Source organism: Meleagris gallopavo, chromosome Z (genome assembly GCF_905368555.1).
Source record: "Meleagris gallopavo chromosome Z, MGAL_WU_HG_1.1, whole genome shotgun sequence".
NCBI lineage: Eukaryota > Metazoa > Chordata > Aves > Galliformes > Phasianidae > Meleagris > Meleagris gallopavo.
Genome location: NC_139435.1, coordinates 24,801,576 through 24,813,978, shown reverse-complemented (window position 1 = coordinate 24,813,978; position 12,403 = coordinate 24,801,576). Strand labels below are relative to the sequence as shown.

General features: G+C 40.6%; 1 protein-coding gene across 10 annotated transcripts in view; it reads left to right on the top strand.

The window, feature by feature from the left end:
- Positions 1-11,822, top strand: part of ARHGEF28 (Rho guanine nucleotide exchange factor 28) — a 137,959-nt gene extending 126,137 nt beyond the window's left edge. For 8 of the 10 annotated variants that reach the window (XM_085212830.1, XM_085212831.1, XM_085212833.1 and 5 more), the window contains one exon: positions 8,893-11,822. In XM_085212830.1, the coding sequence (XP_085068956.1) occupies positions 8,893-9,053 (161 nt within the window). In that variant the 3' untranslated portion in view covers positions 9,054-11,822. The remainder of the gene's footprint in view (positions 1-8,892) is intronic. The other 2 variants (XM_085212839.1, XM_085212837.1) reach the window with 1 other exon arrangement.
- Positions 11,823-12,403: the final 581 nt, after the last annotated feature.

Below are 12,403 nucleotides of genomic sequence, written 5' to 3'. Positions count from 1 at the left end.
GGGAGTCCTTTGCCGAGGACAGTTCCTTCTGTTTTGTAGTCAGGCAGGTCCCATTCAGGACTGTACAGAGCTGTGACTTCAGCAGTATGTCTGCAGGGAAAGGGGTGATTTCTGAGGAAAAGCCGTCGCAAAACAATAGAGTCTTGCTAATTGTTGTTTGATATCAAGAAGGTACCCTGGGAGGTCCATGTTTTCAGTAGATAATGAGATCTGTGGGTGGAGGCCTGGTTAGGTACCCTGCTTTAGTACATTAAAAATGTTTTGTATATGTTTTTGTATTGCAGTTAGAGCCTGAAATAGATGCGCAAGTATGAATAAATAATCCATCCTAATGGCTGTGAGAAGCTGTTTATAAATGATAAAATTTTGCAAGATAGTGAGTATGCAAACACACCCAGGAAAGTCATGTAGCTGAATCACCAAGTGTGTCTGGCTTATTTTGAAGAGGACAATCTCATTTTAATTATTTAGTATAGTGCTTTACATATTCCAGGAAATGGCCTGTAGCATGGTGTGTAAAAGTAATGAAGCCTTAGTAATATGAAACCTCCTTACGAGCATCTGCTGTTAAATATTTATTGAGAAACTGGGGAAGATTGTCTGTCTGTCTTCTACTGGCATTCATCACAGGAGCACTCAGTTGCCTTCCACATAAATTACATTGGCATTGCTAGAGGAGATTTCATGGAGTATCTTGTTCTGCTTCTTCAGATGCTGCAGAAAATTCTCCTTTGGGTGCAAATTTTTGGTGGAGCAGTAGAGGGGAGGAATCTAATGCTGCAATGGAAGTTGTTTTTTAATTTAATCTAATAGGAAGATCTCTGGCAGTAACCTGCTGAGATTCCTTGGGTGTCTGTCCCTGGAAGTGTGATCTAGAGCTAGAACATGAATGCTACAAAAATAAATGCAATTTGGCTTAGGGTCTGCCATGCAAAAATCAAAGAAACCCATGTACCTTTAAAAGTTGTTGAATATATTCTTTGTTAAAGAATATATGACAGAGCAAGGATGAAAAGAAAGGTGCTTTTTTTTCTTTTAATTGAGTTTGATAATGACATGATAGTTGTTGCTGACAGCAAAAACTGCAGAGGCTGTCTCTCATGCAAAGGAGCTTGCCATTACAGCACAGCAGTAGGGTTGGAAATTTTAGCCTGAATCTCAAATTGAAGGAGGAAGATATTTTAAAATGTAACATCACTTTTTCCTACAACAGGGAAATAGCCTGATTAGTGCTGGAATGAGACCAGAGCAGAGCTGCAGCATGAAGTGAGGGGATGGGAAAGCACTGGAGGGAGTGGACCAAAGCAGTATCCCAGGATAATGCTGCAGAACTACAAAAAAACTTGTAGTAAAGACAAGGTGGAAGGAGGTGGTAATGAATTGAGATGTACAGGTAGAACCAGAGCTGCCCATAGCAGTGCTAAGCAGAAGCAGAAGAAAGGCAAGTGGTCATGAGTATATTCTTTTTCCTTGAGAAAAGCACTTTGCTGGAGAAATGAAGGCACATGCTTATTTGACAATTGTGCTTTACTCTAGCTTTAATGTATGGTCTTCCCTTTAGCTTTTATGCAAACTGTTGTTGCAGCAGTTAGATGTTCACAGAGTGTTTAGCGAACAATTGAAGATGGCATCGATTTCAAAATATTTGATCACGCCCTGAAACTTCCTGTGCTTACAATGCAGAAATTTTAGAACATGCATCTGTTCAATTTTATTTTTTTTTTAATTGACTGCAAGAAACAAATGTCAGTATGTATACTTCCTACTAACTCAATTAAGAACAGATAAGAATGGCTGAATTGAATTGCACTTAAAAATTAGCGAACGTTTCTCTGACTTTTGAGCTCAGTGGAGACCAAGTATCTCTGTGACCATCTGTTAAGAGACTTCTGTCAGATGCTCACTCATTGCAATGCCTGTATTTTTTCTGCATTAATCACTAAGCAGGAGCCTCTATTAGAGGGTATGATTAGCATGTAATTGATTTGAAATAAGTGCTTTGCCTTATTTTTGCTTTTGCAGCAATTCAATATATTGGCTTAGTATTCCTTCACCACTTAGAATTTTTACATTGTCAGCCTTAAAGAGTAAAAAAAAAAAAAAAAAAAAAAAAAAAGATGGAGCTGGCTTGTTGTCAGGAAACCCTATATAAAGCCAAGGTGATTAGGTGAAGGCTTCAGAGTGTTTTATAATGGCCTCTCCCTCCAGCTTCTGTTATGAAGCGGTGCCCTTGTGTTATTTCAGGAAAATGTTACCAAATTTGAGAGCACAGTTCCTTTGTATTGCACCTGAGAAAGTGGCCAAAAGCGAGAGTCAAAACCGTGTTTTACAAGGTCTTTGATTTAATGCTTATTTCAAAGCAAACTTGAATTATCTTTTTTTTTTTTTAAAGCAAAACACAACACCATGAAATTTGAAGTGAGGTAAATCAGCACAATAATGCCTGTCAGTGGTAACAGAGAGCTCAACAGAATAGTTTTGATGTGCAAATGTCCCATCTTGCTTCAAAGGGAGTGAATTCCTGTGCCAGAGATGCTGTTTTTCTCAATGCTAATGCTAACTGTGTCTTTGGGAGGAAAGGAGAGGAAGCTTCATGGCAGCGTGTTACTTGTGGGTGCAAACTGGTGTGGGCTGGCAAAGAAAGCATGGGAATTTGCTGGCTGGTGGAAGAGAGGTGAGCTAGTTTCATCTGCTGACAAACTGTTTCTGTCTGTAACTTTCTGTAACAATTCTCCAGCAATTATCCAAGTTGGAGCTTTTACCTTCCTATCTGCAGATGTAGCTTCAGCTTGCTGGCCATGTGTCTTCTGCAGATCATGGGGTCATGCAGATCAGGGAGAGATAGCTGCAGGTCACCTGGGATGTCTGCATGAGAATCTTGAAGGAGGAGGCTCTGGGTGTTTACTTGTTGCTCTCACTTTTGTCATCAGTTGGATGGATGTCTGCTTCTGCAGAGGTGCAAACTGTGGCCATGCTAGCATAGCAGCAGCTCTGTGCAGGCAGCTGGTGCCATTCCTTGTGATCCTCTGTAGGAAGGGTGTTCTTAGGGTTTTATGGTTATTTTCTCTTGATCACTTGAGTGCAGCTGTGTTTAATGAGCTGGAAAAGAAGTAGATCAATAAAACATGTGTTCATTGTTAGCAAAATACCTGTTGGACCATGTGTGTGTCAGTAATTGACCATCTAATGCTTCAAAGCTTAGCACAAAGACAGTTTAATAGGGAATTCATACCTAAATAAATTAAGATTAAGCAGAAGCAGATAGCTGGCAGGTAATGTGCTCTGCCAAGGTGGGACTGTGAGCATTTAATGTACAAAAAAGTTACGATTTCATGTCAGACCTATTTTTAAGTCTCTCTTACTGATGTGCATTAAAAAAATAGCATGCCAAAAATGGTTTAGAAGCTGTGTGCTTTAAATCCAACACAGCTGATAACATAGCTATGTATGGAGGTTAAAACTTAAATAATTTCGACCTATGGCACGCAATGAACTTGATGTTAGAGAGGTATTATAGTGTCTGAGGCTGAGATGCTTTTAAATATTTTCTTTGATATAACCTTGCTATAGATACTGTTTTTGAGCTGTAATAAAAGAAGAGGGCTGAATTGCCACGTGACCCAAAACCTGGGGCTATCGGACAAGCATCAGAGAAAACCAGAAAAGCAAATGCCACTGTTTTACTTAACCAAGAGCTAAACAAAGAACAGAAACACGCGGAATAATGACTTCTCTAGTAACTTCAAAAATCCAAGGAATTGACATGAAGAAGAGTTATATTTCAGACCTTCATCATCACAGGCTTTGGATTCTTTTTGTTCTCTGTCTCCTAACAAAATAATGCACCAAAAGACTTTGAGACTAATTAATCTAGAATCTAGTAAAGCCTAATTGGTCATCTACTTTTTGTGAAAAGACCTCTCACTCATGAAGGTGCTCCTTTGCCTGAGAAATGCACTTGCTGCTTTTTCCTGTTAGGATTGGTTACAAGTAAATAGTGGCATTAACATTCTCAGATTGATTTCCTGCCTTACTTATTCAGTTGAGGAATGGATTAGGCTCCTCTTTCCATGGTAACTTCAAGGTCAGAATATTTTCCTGGTGTTTGCTGAGAGCCGGAGTCTTGGTCACACCGTGGCGAAAGGGTGAGATGCCCCAGCAGGTTAGATGTTGCCGCATGTTGTTCAGCAGGAAATTCATCACAAATCTGTCGACTAAAAAAGTAATCAAAACTGATCACAGTGCCGTTTGCTGGGAGGAAAGGGGAAGAGGCTGAGATGCTTAGAGTTCCCTGGGAAATCGGCTCGTGCTGAGGAATCTGGGTGGAAACCTCTGGGAGCATTCTTACAAAGAGCTGCCGTATTGCTGCTGAAGCATGCTTCCAGTGGAGCTTACAGGAGCTAGGCTGCTATTTGCTATTGAACTGCGATGGCAAATGGGGGCCTGTTTCCCTTGAATTCCTTTGAATATCCCAGTCCTGATAGACTTAGCACTGTTTTTTAGGTGTCTGCCTGTGCTTTGCATTATGCATAAGTGCCGGCGGGAGTGGGGGATTAAATACAGCAGCTCTGCCATTTCATATAGCTCTGGCCTTAAGTTGATGTGTCAGCTGTCAGTCCAGATGAACTTGGTATAAAAACTGGTCATTAGAAACAAATGGTAAAACCAAGATGTAACTCTATTCTGTTTTTTTGTGTGTTTTTTTTTTTTTTTCTTTATCCACAGATGAATAATTGTTTTAAAATTCTTTAACATATTTGTTGCTCAAAGTGGCACATCTCTTTCTTCATATAATGACATTTTGTTTTCTAAAGAGGGCCAACACGTGACACAGGTCTCTGAAAGTCATAGCAAATTCACTCAGTGTATATACTGTTTATGCAATATAGTCCATGTGATGAGTTCCCTTCTCTCTTCCCCTTTTTTTCCTTTCTTTTTTTTCCTGTCTTTTTTTTTCCCTTTGTTCTCTTTTGAAAAGCACTGAGCATCCAACCTGTGCTGACCTTAGAACTGACTCAATTTTGGGTCAGAAACTTTCTCAAATCCTTTCCGATGTGAATTATCCTGTGATGCTGAAAAATTGGGGTCAGAGCTGGAAGAGAAAGGGCTTTCTATTTAAAACACAGACACTTGAACAGGGATTGCTGCCTGAAGTGTTTTCTAGCACCTTGTTAACATCATCCCATCCTCCCCGTAACAATCACTGTGGGCACTCTAGGCTTACCTGCAGTGCTCTTGTCCTCCGAGGGGAAGAGGTGAAGGAGAAAATTTGTGGCATTTATTTGATGTGGAAATGCTTACATCCTGTGACAACGGACAGAAGGTGAGAATCAGTGTGACTAATGAGGTGTTTACTCGGCCTCCCACTACCAGCCCCTGACCCTGTGTTTGTTTTGGTATGTATTGATCTCAGCTTTGTGCAAATTACTATTGATCTCAGCTTTGTGCAAATTCCATTGCTTTGTCTTTCACTTCTAAGTGGTTTGTGCTATGCCAGTCATCCTGTCTTTTGGTGTTACAGGAAGGGTAGGATAAGGCAATTAGGAAGCAGAATGCCACATTTCTCATTTCCTGGATCATGTTTTTAGCCAGGAGCTTTTGGGTCTCCACGTTGGAGACCAGACCCTGGTCTGAGAACTGAGGTCCTCCCTGGAAATGATCTGAAAGCTGCCTCACAGGCTCGTGTTGTTATTTTTGTTGTCTAAAAATATACTTTAGGGTCATAAAGTGCTTCTTTGCAGTTGACTGGTACCTGGCCTCATTGTGCTGGAGCTATGCTCTTGGAAAAGTGAAGAGGAGGCTCACCAAAGGCAGATGGTCCTTACTGGCCCAGCTCTAAATCCGCTCCAAGCCATGGCTGCCCATCACAGCACTGCAGAGAGGCTGGGCTTTGGTTCTCTGGTGCCACTCTCTGACTGCCAGCACAGATTTTCTGGGCAGTTCCTTACCAGCAGCAGCCCCTTCACCTGTGGCTTCTCACTGACTCAAGCCATTCTCTCTGCTTGCATGACAAACCACATTGCCTCCTGCCAGGCCGGTCTCTCTGCAGGCAGCCTGCAGTGTGGCACCCATAGCAGGATGGGGCTTCAGCCTGGGAATGCCGTTCCTTGGTGAGGAAGAGCCTGGTGCCATCTGAAACTGTTCCCTTTCCTCGTTTGCTGGAAAAGCAGATCCTTTCCACCTCGCTAAAGTGTGCATCAACTGTGATGGTGGCTGGGCTGTCACATCCTGGATCACAGGATCACAGCATCACAGAATATCTGGAGGGGACCCATAATGATCATGGAGTCCAACCCCTGGCTCCACACAGGAATACCCACAAATCAGTGAGAGTGTTGTCTCAGAAAGTCTGACAAGCTTGGTGCCATGACCACTGTCCTGCAGAAGCTGTTCCAGTACCCGACCACCTTCTGGTGAAGAACATTTTCCTGATATCCAATCTGAAACTCTCCTGCTGCTCAGGTTCTTAGAGTGCAAGGGCTTCAAAATAATAATAATAAGAGAATAGAAAAGCAACTAAACTGCCAATAAATCACTTATTCCAACAGTGACAGCATGTGATTTGTTTTTCCAGAACATTGCCAGTTTTCATTGCTTAGCTTTACTGCTTAGCATTGTACCAGTTCATGAGAAATGGCTTGAAAACAGCTACTGCTTTAATTGGTGAAGCAATTACTGTTTAGTTTTGATGGTAGAAAATAACTGTGTGTAAGGTGTTTCTCTTTCTTTTCTAGGTTTCTTCAAATTTGTAATTAGGCTTCTCCAATTATGTACTTCATAAACTTTGGAAGAAGATCTTTCACATAAATGCTTACTGCCTGATATTTTTATGCATGTAACTTTGTTAAGATGAACAGACTCACAGGACTTGAAAGGAATATTAATGTGGGCAAAATTACCCTCAGTACAAGTGTTCAGAGATTGAGGACCTTTCACTCTTTTTACTAAATAAATAAAACTGAAGCATCCAGCTTGCATAAAGACAAGCAGGTGTTAGGATATTTTTGGTTTCTTGAATCTGAGTCAGCAAATTGTAATCTTTTTCTAATATGGCTACTAAAAAAAAGTGCAGATGTCAACTAACAAAGCTAAGCTGTTTGAGTAAGGGAGTCCAATCCTCCTGTGTTAGATTCTGCAAGTCTAGAGTAGTGCACCTGTAGTCAAAACTTACTGTGGATTTTTGCAGAGACTGAAACTTGATCCCTTAAATCCAGTGTAAAACAATGAAAGAAGGGGAATTTAGGCTGCACCCTGTACTGACCAACCACTGATTATATATAAATACCTTGGCCCTGGCACCTGCCCTGCAATCTCAGCAGCAGGTACTACATACGTTCCGCTTGCATTGGAGTGAAGTACTGGAGGCTGTTTGCTCTCAGGTTATCAGAGTGGAGAACATACTGAAGGCAGTGCAGCAGTATAGTATACACTGTCCCACAGCAGTGGGACTTCCTCTGCTCTGCATTCCCAGTGGCAGTGAGCAGCCTGAGTTTTGTAGGGTGCCAGCAAACTTATGTTTCCATAAATTTAATAAACGAGACTGGTGAAATCTGCATGCATCATGGGAGAGCCAGCTGTGGGCAGGTATCATTGTAAATCACGATCATTTAGAGTGACAGTGAGTAAGAAAAACAATTATCTTCTTTATAAGAGATTTCCATTGCACACAAGAGAGAAGGGATGAGGACAGAAGAGGGCACAGAATGTCTTTTATTTTCTGCATGAGTGACAGAAAGCTTAAAGGACCCAATGCTGGGTTTGCTTGCTTCTGATGTTACGTGTGATGGCTATGGCATGGGTTCCAGGCTCTGCTTCTTACTATGGAGTTGTTTTTCCAAAGCCCTTAATCCTGTGTAGTAGCAGAGGTTGGTTGGGTTGATACTGTAGTAATGAGAATGGGCCAAGTACTGCAGTTTATCTGTCGCAGGCTTTTCTTGTACCAAATATGATGATATGTGCTCCCTTCTCATACATCTTGTTTATATGGGAAATGTTGATTTGTAGAAACAAAGTTGTAGAAGAGCTAACTTCTATAATGTAGTTTCTGATGTCCTGAAATGGTACAGAAAGAGAATTCAACCATGCGGGTGTTTTTTGTTGTTGTTGTTTATTTACTTGTTAGTTAGTTAGTTAGTTAGTTAGGTTTTTTTTTAAGTAACTTACAGATGATTGCAAAAGCCTTCAGAGCTCTGCAGGAAAAAAAAGTGCCTGATTCTCTGCATTTGTAGGAGAAAATTGGGAAGATAACAAATGAAAGGTCCTGTAAAATAATTTTGTAGTGCTTGGATACTGGTAATATTTAGCTAAAGGACTGAGACAAGAATAGAGTAAGTAGTTTGCTCAAAGAAACAAAGATGAAATTGGAAGAAACTGACTAGTTACATATCTGTTACAGACTGCAAGTCAAGCAGTCTCTTAACTGGACTATGCTAACTTTAGCATCCATAAGAAAATAGTCTTGCAAATATAATTCTGTGTAATGATGGAAACTATATTAATTTTACAACTGGACTATCTTTCTAATAATGGTACTGATTATCTACAGTACGTTTCCCTCCAGCTGACAGTCTGTATACATTTTCATTAGTGTGTTTCTGGTTGGCAAAGTAAGGATGTAAATGTCTTTTATTGTAAAAATAGTGAGACCGATCCAAATTCTTTCATGGCAGTGGAGAGACTTGAACAGATTTCAGTAGTTTTGGGCATGGTACTTCTCACCAGTCTTTCATATAATTAAATAATACAGGAGTGTTTTTCCTTCTGGACAGAAGTGACTTTCTTGGAGATGGTGCTTCAGCACATTGCTAATCAAAAAGTCAAAATTTGCTCTTAGTGGTTGCATGGGCATAAAAGAAGATGTGTTGTCACATGTCCTCCTCTTGTTTCTTACAGATTTAAATGCATCACAGATCCAGGGTCCCCAGGTGGACAGTCCAAACCATGGATCCGTTCAGCCACCACGAGTGGAAGCGTTGCTGCTGAACCACCAGCCTGAAAGCCTGCAGGATGCAGAAAGTGGAGATGGAGGGGAGGAGAATATTGTTTACCTCTGATGGCTCATTGTCTTATTTCAATAGCACTTTGGAAATATAATTGTGTTTGGTTTTCTAAATGTTTGTAGTTACTCTCTGTATGACCAAGTGGCTTTAAGGATAGTATTTAATATCCAATGCAAGATTTTCTCAATGATAAATATAACAATTAAGTTATTTTGGAGCCTTTTTTATAATCTTTAATTTATGATGTGATTTCAAATGCTTTGCAAGAAGCAGTGGGTAGCAAGGGAGATGTAGCATTTTGGAATTGCAAAGATGCCACCAAGAGCGATGAATGTGACTGTTCCATTTCTCTGGAGTCTTCTTTTGAAAAGGGCAAACTAAGAGAGATGAGCCTGCTGTTTGGGATTTCAGGGTATGGATCAGTAGCCTTCTAACTATAGAGATACTATGTGAAAAGACAGCAACTCATGAATTGTAACTATAATCTCTTCTGAAATGTGCTATGTACCCTTAATTATTGGGCTGTTTTTCTTATCCCTTGGCTCAGCAACTGCTTAGAAGGGGATGTTTTTTATGGTATCAATGTAATTGCTAGTAAGTGTTTGTTCATGTCCCAGAGCTTATCACCGTTTTGGTACTATTGCCAAGCTCTGTGCAGAGATGCTGTTATGTCAGTTTGTTATTGTATTATAACTTATTTCAGTATATGCTCTCATGCATTAAAATTTAATGGATGAAACTCCGCTGGTCAAAGGAAGAAATAGGGGATAAATAGAATCACAGAATCACGTAATCATAGAATCATAGAATGATGTGGATTGGAACTTAAAAACCACCTACTTCCAACCCTCTTGCCATGGGCTGGGCTGTCACCCACTAGATCAGATTGCCCAGGGCCCCATCTGACCTGACCTTGAATGCTTTCAGAGAAGGGGCATCCACAGCTTCTCTGGGCAAAATAGTAGGCTTTCAGTTTGATCGATCCCTTTGGAAACTGCTGCTTTCCCTTCTGGGAGCCAGCTAGCTTCCTGCGTTCAGGTTTATGGGATCATCAGCATTAGGTAGTAAGAAATAAAGCCTGTTTTATATCTTTTGTCTTTCAGAAATATCTGTATAATTTCACTGAATTTAATAAATGCTCCACGCCTTTCTGCAAAACTGTAACTCTGTTGCAATGCTGGGTCTTCAAAAGAAATTTGAAAGCAGGAGGAAAAAACTTAAATCACCTTGTCCACTTCCTGTGTTTGCTGCAGTGCTGCATTCCAGGCACCTCAGCTGGTAAAACCAGGAGCAGGCATGTCCTGCAGCAACACGGAAGGAGCACAACTGTGCCGCTCTGGGTTAGCTCGTGGCTTATGGCACAGGGGAGGGCAGGGTTGTTTGCATAGATGTGAAGGCTTTCTGCAAAGCTTCACATTGTGCAAGATCTGCAAGGAGCGCAAGCTTGGATAGCAGATGTTTGTCACAAGGGTTTCTTGTTGTGGAGGCTTCTTTTTCAAGGCTGTTGTGCTGTTTGAGAACATTCAGAAGCAGTGCTTTCTGAGTCGTTTCTGTGCTATCAGAATAGCTGGTTGGTTGATGTCTTGGGCTAACAGTGGAGCAAACAACATTTCCTGTGAATAGATCTTGTTTCCCAGATGCTGTTAGCTGATGTGCCAGTCTCACTGTGGAAAGATTGGGCCTGCAAGTGTATTTTTCAGTTTCGATTTCCAGGCCCCTACTCACCCGCACTGCTTTGGCATCTCTGTATGAGAAACAAAACAAAACAAAACAACAAAGCACCATTCTAGAATTTCAGAAGGTGTCTTATGTGCTTTCCATTTTACAGCTAGACTAAAATTATACAGCCTCTTGTTAGAGATCTTGCAGACCACAAGCCTCACTTCACTGATCATCAGTGCAGATGGGGCTGCTGTCTGCACAGCTTTTTTAGCTTTCGCAAAATTTCTGAACAGCCATCTCAGTCCCTGGGATGCAGTATGTCTTGGGATAAGCACATTGCCCTGGTGGGAATTTAGGAAAAATTAAGAAGTTTCCTCCACAGTTGCTCATTCTGCTTTTTATTATGCCTTTGCTGTAGCATCTGGTGCTGGTTGCTGTCAAATCCAAGCTGCTGGATGGATAGCTGCTGTCCCAAACCAGTGTGGGAATTGCAGTGTGGCAAGGAGAGAGAGAGAAAGGGAAGATTCTGCTTCTCTCATCAGTTTTAATTGGGGGGTTGGGAGTTGAAAAGCCACTGAGCTGTTGTGCAAATTTCTCAAGTCCCCTAATATCAGGCAGCATCGTATTTTGCTCACCTGTGTTTACAGTAAAACTTAAGGCACTTGGGGAAGGCAAAGGCAGGAAACAGGTGGCTTCTAGATTTAGGTATTTTAATTGTATAAGATGTTTAAACTACAGACCAGTATGATCTCGGCAGGTGTTCTTTATAACAAGATGTATTATGAACCCCTGAACTCTGTCCATTATTCAGGCATTTGTTAATACATAGCAGAATTTAAATGAAGCCCCAGAGAGACTCAGTCATTTTAGGAGGTTGCATTTTCAGTCACTGTCAGTCATGTATTAATGATTCCTACTCTTTTCTAAATAGAAATATATATTCAGAAGTACTTTCTACCCCTCAGCTTCATTATTCTCCTTTGAAATGGGTATATTCACATGGCCTGTTGTATTTTTTTTTAACTTTTACTGCATATTGTGTTTGCTTTTTTGATATGCTTGTCAAGACATTTTGTCTGTGAAAGCTCAAAATTGAATTTAGTCATTTGTTTCTGTGTTGAAATTAAAGAAACAAGTGCTTTACTGCAAATCTCCACTACACTGGGCTGGGCTTTCTCTTTGTTCCTTTTATTAATGCTATTCCATCCTTAACAAAGAGGGCTTTCTTCACTGTGATGTCTAGACTTTGTCCAGCACTTTCTCCTCAATGTTCCTGCTACTAGTAGTGCTGCCATATTTCACAGCTTTAGAAGTTCACAGCAAACCTTTTTTCATCAAATTTTGTAAGATGATAAAGAAAAGGTCTCAAGCTTACAGCGAGCTGAATCAACAGCTTTAGAAGCATGCGCTCAGTTACTTACAAGATGAGGCCAGAATAGAGCAAGTGCTTCTCTTGGATGTTGTTTAGAGCGTTAGGGTAAACTCAGCTGCAGTTTTAGAGACTTTTCACTAAGCTAGTCCATGCACAGATGTGATTTTCAAATGTCCACAATAAATACAGATTAGGCTCTCAGCAAAACTCCTTGAAGATTATTTATAAAGATGAATTCTAATAAAAAATCTCTTAATGTTTGGCACATAAAACAACATTAATCATTTTGCTTACTGTGACCTATTGGCTGCATTGGTTTGTATGTTGTCCATAAAAAAACTAGCAAAATGTTAATCTGCATCCCAGTTAA